Raw genomic sequence first — 12,441 nt, forward strand, 5'->3', positions numbered from 1 at the left:
CGGAGCCCGTTGTCAATAAATGAGGAATGGCAATTTTCAGATATCATTCTCCTCCTAAGAGCCATTATCTTAGAGGAGAGGAACCGATAGGTGCGCTCGTCCCTGGACTGCTTATCAACTCTTATTCTAAGGCAGACAGTACTTCTGCATTTAAAAAATTGGCTTTCACTAACTAACACACACACACGCACACACACACACACACACACACACATACTCTCTCTTATTCTCTGTCTGCTCGACCACGTTGTCTCCAACACCGTCTCTCTTTCCTCACTCCGTCTCGATACAGACATAAAGCTTTTATTAGGGACCAGACATGCAAGAGAAGACACCACCTCATCTTCCTCTGTTGTTCTGAGCGCAGTACAAGTAAAGTCACTCCGGCGCGCTCACAGGGGAGCACATTGGCTCTCCTCACTTGAGAATCTGCAGAAGAGCGAGACCACGATGTCGACAAAGGATTTTAAGACGTTGTTGTCAAATTCAATTAATTTCCGCCACTCTGCTTTGATGACTAGAATACTAATATTAGCTTTCCTGAAGGTTACTGCACTGTAGACAAAATATTACTCGTCTGATACACACTATATACATTTAATCCGAGACACTTATGTACGTTGATATTTAGGTTAACAGTTTGATCTATTTTAGCTCGTTACAAATTTTGAAAAAAACCATTATAATTACCAAATTGACATCCAATATTTACCAAGTGTCATCAGACAGTATCAGACTAATTAAAGAAAGAAAAGAAACTGACTGAATCTGCTGAACAGTGCCACTTTAAAAGAGACTATATATTCACACCCTTTTCAATTCTTTCTTTCTTCAGTATGGTCTCTCCCTCCCTCTCTCTCCCTCACTGTTGCTCGCTTGTGCTCTCACTTTCTCCTGCTCTCTCTTGCTCCATTGTGTGTCTCACAGCAGGGTTCCCTTGGCTTTTGACTGGGAGGTGAATGGAAAGGAGTTAGAAAAACCAACTGAAGACTCAGGCACTAAAAAGAAGCATCGGTCGGTCTATAGCGGGGCGCACGACAAAGACTCGGCAGAGTGTCCAATAAAAAAGGAACACAAGCAGCTTGTTCTGTTCAAGACTCCACACTCTGAGGACAATGCACATACGTCTGGGTCCATGTTGCGTCTGCGTGTGTGTCTGTGTGTGCGTGCGCGCGCAAGCAGGCAGACATAAAATGATTGAATGGATGAATTGAAAAAAGCTGTTTATTCAGAGAAAGCAGCGTGTGCTAAAAGTATGTGCATATTAAATTGATAGACGTGCACAGCCCACTCTCCAGTAAAAAAAAACACTCAAAAAAGACCTTCACCCAGGAGACAGGTGTTTGTGTCCCGTGTGAAACCAAATATAAAAAGTAGGCTTTCTTGCCCGATGGCCTAAACTGTACAAACACTGCACTGCTCCGTTCACAGCGATGTTGTAACTGCTTCATACTCGATGTCAAACACGCTCACGCTCTCACTCGAGACCACACACACTGCCACCTGCTAAACATCTTTAAAATACACAATTCTCCAATGTTTAGGCCGGGCCGGCCAGCGGGCGTGCAATATTCTGACCGACAATCAAGGTATCCCATGTGCAGAAACGTAAAATACCAACATGTTCTCTACTCATTTCTTCTTGACGTGACATGGAACAAACGTATATACTAGTTGTCTTGCTCTTAAGGCCATGGATTAGACTCACTTTGCCAAATAAGGTTGCTTAAGTGGGGGGGGGAAGTATTTTTTATCTGAAAACCTGACTAGACATGGGACTTTTCCCAGCCTAAAGCTCAAACTGAGGAGGATTTGCGGGGTCAAACCAGGGGTCATACAGCTCTATAAGTCTTTGTAACACACACACAACCACACTTTCCAAAAAGTCTCCCTTTCATCAACCGTAGTAGGCGTGTGTATGTGTGTCAAAGTGGGAGGGAGAAAAGCCCAATAAATATATTATGCCAGGTGTGCAGAGGGGCACTGCTAATTGCCCCCACCACTAATGTTTAATGTACAGAATAGGCATGAAAAGGAAGGGGGGGGGGGGGGTAGAAGGCAAAGTAGACGGGACGAAAAAGTGGAGAGGTGAAATGCATGAGGATGCTGAGGGAAGAAGGGGAGAAGGGGCTGAATAAGGCCAGCAGTGTTTGTGATTAAGTGAAGATAATAAGCTATGTTGTTCCCATACCAGTTCCACATCATTTATAAGAGATATGGACGCCTGCTGGCAAGAGCCACGTCATGATACTGTCCGTGAAATCCCTGCATTTCCAAAGCGTTAACAAAGACCCTTTAGCTTAAGTAACAACGCTTTTTAAGCACGATGGATGCAGAATTATTGAAAAGCTCTCAATGAGACACAGCATCACGACTTCAGCATCAACATTCAAATAGTCAGTGTTGAACAAAGAGACATGCATTATCTCTTTGTAACACACACACACACACGAAACTTAGAAGAGCCCACGTCCTCTGAGACTATCTCGTAATGGGGCGGGGATACAGGCTTGGCAAGCAGGGTCTGGGGTCTGGATTGACGTGTGTGTGTCTGGTGTGTGTCTGTCTGTGTGTGTGTTAAGGTCTAGTGAGTTTGCAGCTGATAAACGAGGCCAGCTAAGCCGCTACAATGGCACAGTACTGGCCCATGACGCCCTGTCCTCGTACACACTCTCACACTCTCTCACACTCACACACTCACACACTCTCACACTCTCTCTCACACATGTCCATGCACAACTACACCAGGCAAGCCGCTGATAAGGAGTCGTCACTGGCATCCACACACCTCACTGAGGGACTTCACCCCTTCTGGACACACAGATGAGTTCACAAACACACACAAACACACACAAACACACACACACACACGTTAAAATCCTAACCAAGCCTATCAGTTGATATGACCTTCTTTCATCCATTATTTCTAGGGCTGCAGCTAACGTCTATTTTGATAATTGATTAATCTGTTGATTATTTTTTCGATTAATCGAATTAAAAAACAAAACTGTTATTTTCAACCCTTTATTCAAAACGGGGTTCGTACAGTCATAGAAAACCTGGAAAAGTCATGGAATTTTTAAATGGCTATTTCCAGGCCTAGAAAAGTAATTGAAAAAAATAAAATCCCAAAATGTTTGGAAAAGTAATGCAAATGTGTTTTATCAGTCGCGCGCAATTCCAGGATGCTTTATTTTCATTGGTTGCTGGATTAAATTTTACCCAGATACAACAGATACGTTTTTTTTCTGATTGGCTATTGTGTAGCCCTTTTTTTTTTTTGATTGGCTGATAAGTGGCTCCTCACAGCAGAACTCCAGGGGAGCGCTTGATTTCTCCATGGTGAGGGCAGCGCGGCCAGCTCATGTTTGCGTGCTGCGGTACATTAAAACATTAAATAGCTGAGAGGTTTTTTTTCGATTCGTTGTTGCAGCCCTAATTATTTCAGACCCAACCTAATTGTCACCGCTCAGCGCTGACGAAGGAATGGAAGCCATCAACCATCTGCAGAACGTATCCCCAATCACACAGGTGTACGTCTCTACCTGACGTATAAGTATAAGTTTGAATAAACTCAATTGGCCTTTTTCCCAGCAGACAATTTGGAATTGTCATAGTAAGAAAAGCAGACATTTGACCAAAAACTTCAATGGTGGCTTGATTCTCGTCAAGTGTTCCTTGACCGTGAGCAAACGTGCCCAATTCCAGGAGACACTGTTAATGTTATTTAAACCTGTGCTCGTCCTCCTGTGACGTGTCACAACATCTTCCGTGAAAATGACCCACTCTATTGACTTCTGCCCTACGCCGATGATTCAATTGTGAGGTAGTTTGGTTCTAATTGAATGCATATCAAGACGAGTCCAATTACATTCAATGCATGGTACTGCTGGGCTCCAACGATCACCAATTACATTAGCTTGTTTTGTCCCAATAAAAAAAAGAAAACTATCAAAAACTAAAATCCAGCCCCTGCTGAGAAGTCAATTGAATTTCAAACAAAGCTCTCAGAAAGCCATTTAATGGTTCAGCAGGCTGTAATGCAAAGCCAATACAAGCTTTTATACAGGAATGACTTAATATTGCTTTACGCACAAGGATTGCACTATTCCATTTGGAGCTGCAAAAAACAGAAACGAGATAAGCTGTTGAATCGTTGGCGTTAATAAAAAGGAAAAGGGACATTAAACGCTGGCCTTAACATACACACAAAGATGTACCTGCACAATGACATATTGTTGTCTTAAAGTAATCCAAAGCACATGTGTAGGGTCTCCGAGTTTAATAAGAGCCAGGCGCCCTATGAAAGTTCTCCGCCAAAGGGTGACATTAAATTACTCTAACGGTAAAGCCAGATGGGGAGAGAGGCAGACAGAGAAAGAAAAATAGCGCAAGTGCAAGAAAGGCTAAGAGAAATGAGAGATTAACTGTACTGTGTTCAAAACGCCATTCAGAGATATTGGGATGATACACGGTTCCCCTGAGCTTTTACGATTACAAATAATGACAAGTGCACTCGGACAAGCCGTCACTACGGCGGGACTTTCTGTCCGCACAGGGGTCAGTCTTTATTTTGCCGTTTTAGGAGTATGATTATTTTCACAAACCGCCAAACGGGCTTCCGACTTGACATTTCCCACCACAATTAATTTGTACCCACATTTGACGTGTTGGCGGTTGTTAAAGTCGTTCGCAGTTAATTGACAATAACTTTAAATCCCGGCGATGAATAATTAGATCCCAGAGTCTCTTGTTACATTTAAATCACATACTTGCATTAAATTATCATGCGGCCCTAACCAGTATTTAAAAAGTAAGATGGAAGACTGAAACGATTATTCCACGATTTGATTAGTCAATAAACAGAAAGTGTAACTACAACAGTTCATCATTTCAGGATTTGTTGGAGCATACATTGCTGCTTCCCCTCATGTTACATTATTTAAAAAATTGAAAATTTGGGTTTTATACAAAAGAAGAATTTTAGTAACAGGCAGATTGATTGATATTGAAAGTCATTTATTTGCAGCCCTGGTGTCGAGACTCTTGATTCAACGACAGAAAACGTCATGCAAACGAGTGGGACAGGGGACCATTTCAAATTCTTCAAACTCTATGTTCATGGAAGCATTAAGCAAAGCGTACTACATCCATTAGTGTTAAATAAAAAATAAAAACATAGTTCTTAATAATGCCACTGAAAATCAGAAAGAGCGAAAGATCGAGAGAGATGGAAAAAGGAGGAGATTGAGTGGAAATGATGCTATTAGCCGGAAGAGCTCGGCTCAACACACACCGACAGCGAACCAAACCTCCTCCTCCTCCTCCTCTTCCCCTGCTAGTCAAAGGGCTCATTTGGCTCCACTGACTCTCAACAACACTCTAAACAAACTAAATAAACGCTAGAAAGTAAGTGCCCCCCCCCCCACCCCACCCTCCTCCTCTCCCTTTTCAAATCTACCCTGCTCTCTTCCATCTCTCTGTCATTCGCGCTCAACTCCCGTTTAATGTCCTGCAAATGAAGCGGATTTATTAATGTGTAATTAAGTAATAATCATCACTACATAATGCATGAGAGACTCAAGGGGCTAAGAGCTGGAAGAGAGAGAGAGAGGGAGAGAGAGAGAGAGATAGGATAGTGAGGCAGCCTGAGCAGACAGAGGAGATTTCTGCTGCTTCGCCTCGCTAAAGACACGCATTAAAAACGGATTAATCCATTGAAATAATATTTAGATAAGAGGAGACATGCTCTCGTTTCTTCCCCCTTGCTCACCCCTCCTTTTTTCTCTCACCCCTCAGCTAGTTTCATGGCCCATCATTGCGCCATTAGTCCGTGTTCAATTAACAGACTGCAATTAGTCAAGTCCCCCACTGTTAACAAGGCCTAATCACTGTAAAGGCTCGGCTGGTCAAGTAAATCAGAGGAGCAGTCATACAACCAATACGGCCCGGTTGCTTTATGGCTGAAGATTGGAGTATCAAAGGACACATCTTAATAATAATTAACATTGTTGGTGAATAATGCATTGAAAATATATGTTTCCTTCTTTTTTTAAGAGATTGCATGTGAAATTATGAAAAAGCTAAAATTGAGTACCAGTATAAAACTATAATATATATATATATATTTTTTTTTTATTATTAAGCAGTATACTACTAACCCTGTTTGGATTGCCAAATTATTGATTAATTAAACCATCATTGTTGTATGGCCTGGCTCGGGTTAAACCCGTTGACAACATTATCACAGAGAAAATACATTCTATGAACTATCTTTTATTAACTAGTACGACAGTCCAGCAAAATGAATTAATATCCCCTGTGTCAGTTCAGTGTGTTGGTACGGCCCATGCTCTAAACCTCAGCAAATAGGAAGAAATAAAAACATAACTTCCCAGCGATTTAACACGTTGTCTTGTCTGTGGTACGGCAGCAATTAGTTAGAAGTCATTTGAGGTCAGATGAAGGCAGTAAATGGAATCTGTGACAAACAAAATGAAGATTGTACGTGTCACAGACAAGTGCATCGCCCTTTTTATGTACTTCCTATTCAGGAAAACTGTAAATATATAAATCAACAATAAAAAATAAAAATCTACATAATTTAACTCATCAGCTACGGATTATATATTATAAAAACCAAATCCTTTCCAGACACAGAATCAGTGCAAATCTACAGCAGGACATGGCAGAGGGGGGACATTGTGCCTCTTTGTTATTGTTTTGGCATGCTCGGCCGGCCAGGAAGTCCGTAAGCCAGCCAGCCGGTCAGAGTTGGGTGAGCAGGTGAAAGACAGAAGAACATGAAAACACAGATAATCCCCCTGGTGATGCTCACCTCTTCCCGGCCTGCGTCGCTCCCTCCCCCCTGCCCACTCGCCCGCTGTGTGGCATCGCGCTGCCCCAAAACACCTCTCCTCTCTTTCCCCTCCAACCCCTTTTTCTCCTCCTCTATCTCTCTCCGTCTCTCTCTCTATCTTCCCCCAATGCCAGGTCTTGCCAAGCTGTCAGTGGGGGCAAGGTGTGGAGGGGAGATAGCAACACGCATGTGTACACACACAAACACACGCGCAAATCACATGGTGCTTATGCAAGCTCGACTACAAGGGCTGCGTTACCTTTGACTGCACGCGCACACAGAGTGGTGGTCGTCCGCCTCAGCTTTGCTTCGCTCTGCTTCGCTCGGCTGCCCGACTAAAGCTAAGCTCTCGTTATCCAGGCTGCTGAGACCAGGCTGCCTTAGTGACACGCGCACACACACACACACACACACACACCTACACACACAGTGACAGAGCAATGACCGAGCAGCAGTGAACAGATTCACTGGTCCACAGCAGCTGATCTGTTCACTGACAAACTGCACCGAGCATCAACAACGCGACAGCAGGGGACCGGGACAACCACGTCCCACCACATCGTACGCATACCAAATCCACTCTGAACAAATGCCGGAGCAGTGACTCGATTGATAATTGGTGAGTCGAATGTACGGGAAAAAAATAATCTGACTGTTTAGAAATTAATAAAACACTGATTGGTTAAAGAATTGGGAGGATTCGCTTGTTTTCCCCCATTTTGTATGATCATAAATTATCAATGTTTGTTTTTGATTGTTCCAAGTTGTCCGTTTCCCAGATTATGTTTCAATGATCACGAGTCAGATGATAAGACCGCAGAGAAGAGGTGCAGCAGTTTACGCCACCTCTTCCTTTCACGAAAAAATAATACTTTACAAATGAAAATAATAATAAGCATGCCAATGTTATAATTTTATAATTTACTCTCTTTTAGTGCTCTACCAAAATGTCCACTTTATAGGATACGCCGTTGATTTAAAGAGTTACATTTTGTCGACTACAAACCGCATTGGTTATTTAATTTTTGTGACATATAAAGATGGGCCGTTTATGCATCAGCAGAAGCTTTACAGTAGACTCCTGAGGAGGCCGAGGAATCGCTCTTCATCACAACCCTGTTCTGTGGGCCGACCGGAGAAACAGCTGTTTATCAAACGCCTCTGTATTCCTGCATGTACACAGCAAGAGACGGAACAACCTCAAACGTATCCCAAAGCAACCACAACACCAGCACGTTGTGTGTGGCATCAAGTAAGAAGCCTCTTCTGCTATTGACTCCATGAATCCCACCCGACCTCAGAGGAAACAGGCTTAACTTCAAAACCCTGCAGGAGAGACTGAACACCTCCAGTGGAAAAGCACGCTGCTAATCAAAGTAAACACGCAGTTTGAACCACTGTCAGAATTCTGCTCGCTTCCCAGATCTCAAATAGAGAAAAGCCATCTATGGTGGAGGAAACGGGGGGAGGGGGTAGCAACCACATGGTCAGCCCGACCCGTTGCCCATCTGGGTCCCATAAAGGAAACATGGAGGCCAAGGCCACCACATGCCCCCGTGCAAGATGCCCACTCACCCATTCTCTGCTATGAATACTATTTTAAAAGGTAATGGAGACAAATGTAGGTGAAAATAAATTAACAAATAGGGCCTTCAGCTTTTTAACTGAAGGATTTTAATCCTATCAAATTCAGACTTTTTTTGGACTTCAGGAAAACTAATCTGTAAATGCTACAGTTCTGGTTGTTCATATGTGCCCAACCTCGCAGGACAACTTTTTTTAAAGTAGGAAGGCCTGAGAACCTGGGAACATAGGAAAAAATTCATTGCAATATTCTAAAATCTAATAAACTAAAATTCAGAAGGGAACTGCACTTCCCTTTAAAAAATGGTGTGGAATTTAAGAATTAGGAGAGATCTTTTTTAATTTTAAGTCAAATGTTTATCATTATTTTAGTTGCAAAGATAAACTAGGCACATTATTTGTGGGGGGGGGGGCTGAGTGACATGATTTGGGGTCCAAATGTACTCCGACAAAGTAGCAGTAGTCTGTTTAGAGCAAGTGCAATCGGGACCATGGGAATAATCCAAATTACATCAGACCCACTAACCAAGTGAATTGATCGGGAAGCGCAACGCCGCTGGCGCAAAGTTTACACCGTCCCCACGAGCCGGGCCGCTAATTGAAATCAACAGAGACCATGAAGCGGAGCCTCTTCGAGAGCTCGAGTTTGACCCCACAAGATGCGACCATGAAAAACGAGACAACTAGAGACAGTGAAGTCCAACAGTCGGCTGCCCTTTGACGAACATGTGTGTTTAACCCTTTAAACAATTCCGTGACCAACTTTAAACAATTAGTGAGCCGAGTGAACGTAGCTGGTTGTAAAAAAGTAAGAGCGAAATAAATGTTACGTTAGCTGTGAAAACTACACACGCGACCTCCGGGGTACAATTAAATCAGCTAACGAGCACCCGGAGTTGGACATACAACGTTGGTCGTGGTTTTGGTCTCGTTGGCTTCTTCTTTCTACTCCTGCGTGAAGAGTAGCCGTCAAATAAACACTTACTCACCTTTAACGGAGCGCGGTTTGGCCTGTTTCCTCCTCGACATCTCTGGTCTCGAACAGCTTCCTTTTTTAATTAATATTTGTATAATAGTTCTCGCTCCGTTCCGTGTTTTCAGCTAACCATGCAGGCGGATCGGGTCAGGGTGTCTTTCCTCCTCCACTTCGCTGCTGCTGCCTCTCCGCCTGTTGCAATGCGGCAGCCTCGGTCTGATTGGGAAGCCGCCGTTAGTCCAACTACAACAAACCACGCGCACACCTACGCGTGCGCACGCACACACTCACACGCACCGGGAGCGGAGCGGCTAGCCGCGGAGGCAAAGCTCGGCTCCTCTGGTGCGACGTGTTCCCTCAACGGTCGCTAGGGCTCGCGCAACCTGTAGCGTGAACGGGAACAACTTCCCGTTTGGAATTGCCTTCGTCTTCGCGACAACGTGCCCGGACGCCGACAGCCACGCTTTTGTGTTGTTGTTGTGGTTGTGGTTTTTGTTGTTGTATTTGTTTTCTTCAATTCACCCCCTCGTCCCTCGCTGCTTTTTCTTCTTCCTCCTCCTCCCCGCACACGTTTTGCTTTCTCCAGCGCTGCTCGTGCCGCTCCGACTTCCAGCACGACGGACACCGCAGAGCACCGGAGCGGCTCACCGCGCGGTGCTGCCGGGGGGAAGTGACAGCGGCGCGGTCCGAGTGAGAGGCGGCGGCGGCGGTCCAGGTGAAGAGAGCCGGCGACGGAGACTGTTCTGGGAAAATCGCTCCGAAATAAAACGTGGCTTCTCTCTTTTCTTTCGTTCCTCGCAGCCTCGTCTGTTTTTTGTTTAGTTTATCGAAACTAGTCGCTTTTGTTTTTGTTGCTTTTCTGTCCTCCAGCAAAGAAGCACCGACCCGACCCGACCAGACCAGCCTCCTGCGCTCCGTCCCGCTATTCTACACTAGGCAGTGGTTCTGGTGGCATGGACATGGCGCTCTTCCCCAGCATCTCCACCCCGAGGGGAATAGCCTACTGCTTTTACAACCCACGCTTTATTTTCTTTTTTGTTAATATTTCGCAATGCCCTACCGGCGGTGTTAATGGCAGCCTACTATTTCTCCAGTCTAACCCTTCGCTAGCCTCTGTCTCCCTGCTTTTTCTTTGTCCTGACTCTGGCTACCAGTCTCCCTCCTCCTCCTCTGCCTGCCTCTGCTGGCGGGGCTGCGGCGCAGACACACATAATAAAGCCAAGGCAGGCAGTGCTTGGCTGGAAATGTAGCCGCGTCCCAGCAGGGGGATGTGAGAGAAGGGTCCCGGCGGGGGAGCGCTCTGATCCCGCAGGGAGCAGCTCGGCACAGCCCGGGTTGGCTGAGGCAGAGAGGCACGAGAGAGGCAGGCTGGGCTGGCGGAGAGAGAGCGAGCGAGAGAGAGAGGGGGAGCAGGGTGGAGAGTTAGGCAACAGCGCCCAGCCGTGGCCGAGTGACGCAACTACAACGGGGACCCTGATAATAGGAAGGGAGGCAGAGGGAAAATATGGACTTGGATCAAAGGGGGATTTGGAAGAGGCCCCCGAAGTTAGGACCGCGAAACAAAACGAGGGTTGTTACAACAGCACAAGTGATCGAGTGGTTACGTCACCAGGTGCTGAGACAGGCCTGTATCTACTTTTAAACTCTTAACATTGCTCGGCTGTGGAAGGATGTGCCATACGCTACGTCAGCAACCGGGGGTCGCGACATGTCAATGCTGGAGCCCCAGTAAGGCCATTGTTCGGTTGGGTTTCATGGCCCCTCTTGTGTGGCTTCATAGTGAGCCACTGCTACACGCAATGTCTTTCATACTCACTCAAAACCAGAGTTCCCAAAACAATACAAATGCCAGTGGATTAATGTAACACTGAGTGGATACAATACAACAACTTGATTCATGAGTGTGATGCAATGTTTTTGGTAAGTAGAAATTAAGGCAGAGACCTAAAAATGATTGTTTCCCCTGAAAGCAGCCATCATTCCTCTTGTCGACAAAATAGAATAGTACGATTCGGTCAAAGTTAATCTGTTCAATATGCTAAGCCTGTCAATGTTACGGACATCCTTTACTTTATAGTGTTGGTATCCATCTCTCTGCACAGCACCGGAAAATAATGTTGGATGTGCACTTCTTCCCCTTTTCTAAGTGTTATGTTAGAGGCATTGCGATCCCAATGCAGGCATCCGCCCTGTAGTGGCCAATTTCCCACATCAAAAAAACATTCAAAGGATTAAATGTCAGCCATTATTCATCTTGAAAATGTTCCCTGTTCCTTGAGCGTTTATCACTTCACTCATTTGTGGCGGATTAATTTCTGTGGGACGGTTTCTGACAGGATTAGTTTAAGCCTTTTCATTTAGGCTGAGCAGAACCTTCCCGTGCAAAATGAACATTCTCCACACTTTCGATCAAGACCACATGAAAATGCCTGCTCCTATCCGGCTGTAGGCATACACTAACATAGAGCTGTGCGTTACAGAGATGCACCGTACAGTGTTTAAAATCTGCCCAGCCATTTCTTTAAAATAAAATAAAAATACCTGTGTCCTCCATTGTTCCTCTCCATGTTGATTTGGATAAACCCCTCCAGGAGGAACCCTTTTTTTTCTTTCTCACACCCTCTGTCACAGTGAAGATAAACCGTTTGACTTACTGTATAAACATAATTCAATTCGGCACACCAGTGTGTACATGCATGTGTGTGTGTGTGTGTGTGTCTGTGTCTTTTTCAAAGCTCTTTTATTTCCAGTAAAAGAAAAGAGGGACACGTCTGTGGACAATACACGGCAGACAAAGAGAGGAAAAATGAAAATCACTGGGTGCTTTGTTCATCACTCTCTGCTCCAACTGAGCGCTCTCTGACCGCAGCTGAGCTTTTACATGTTGTCCCCCCCCCCTGTCTCTCTCTCTCTCCCTCTCTCTGTCTCTCTCGCTGGTTGTCATGGATAACTGGGTAACGTGGAGCTCCCTGTGCTGACCAGCAGGACAACTGCCCTCTGCAGAACCAACCCCCACCACCCC

General features: G+C 45.0%; 1 protein-coding gene and 1 long non-coding RNA gene across 3 annotated transcripts in view; one reads left to right on the forward strand and one right to left on the reverse strand.

Moving 5' to 3' along the window:
• znf423 (zinc finger protein 423) overlaps nt 1–10,013 on the reverse strand; it is a 128,569-nt gene extending 118,556 nt beyond the window's left edge. For both annotated transcript variants that reach the window (XM_056417068.1, XM_056417066.1), the window contains exon 1: nt 9,433–10,013. In XM_056417068.1, coding sequence (XP_056273043.1) covers nt 9,433–9,472 — 40 coding nt within the window. In that variant the 5' untranslated portion in view covers nt 9,473–10,013. The remainder of the gene's footprint in view (nt 1–9,432) is intronic.
• Nucleotides 7,394–11,967, forward strand: LOC130195524 (uncharacterized). The gene is made up of 2 exons (XR_008832078.1): nt 7,394–7,478; nt 10,006–11,967. It is a non-coding gene; the product is annotated as an uncharacterized LOC130195524 (long non-coding RNA).
• The last annotated feature ends 474 nt before the right edge of the window (nt 11,968–12,441 follow it).

This window comes from Pseudoliparis swirei, chromosome 6 (genome assembly GCF_029220125.1).
Source record: "Pseudoliparis swirei isolate HS2019 ecotype Mariana Trench chromosome 6, NWPU_hadal_v1, whole genome shotgun sequence".
Lineage (NCBI taxonomy): Eukaryota > Metazoa > Chordata > Actinopteri > Perciformes > Liparidae > Pseudoliparis > Pseudoliparis swirei.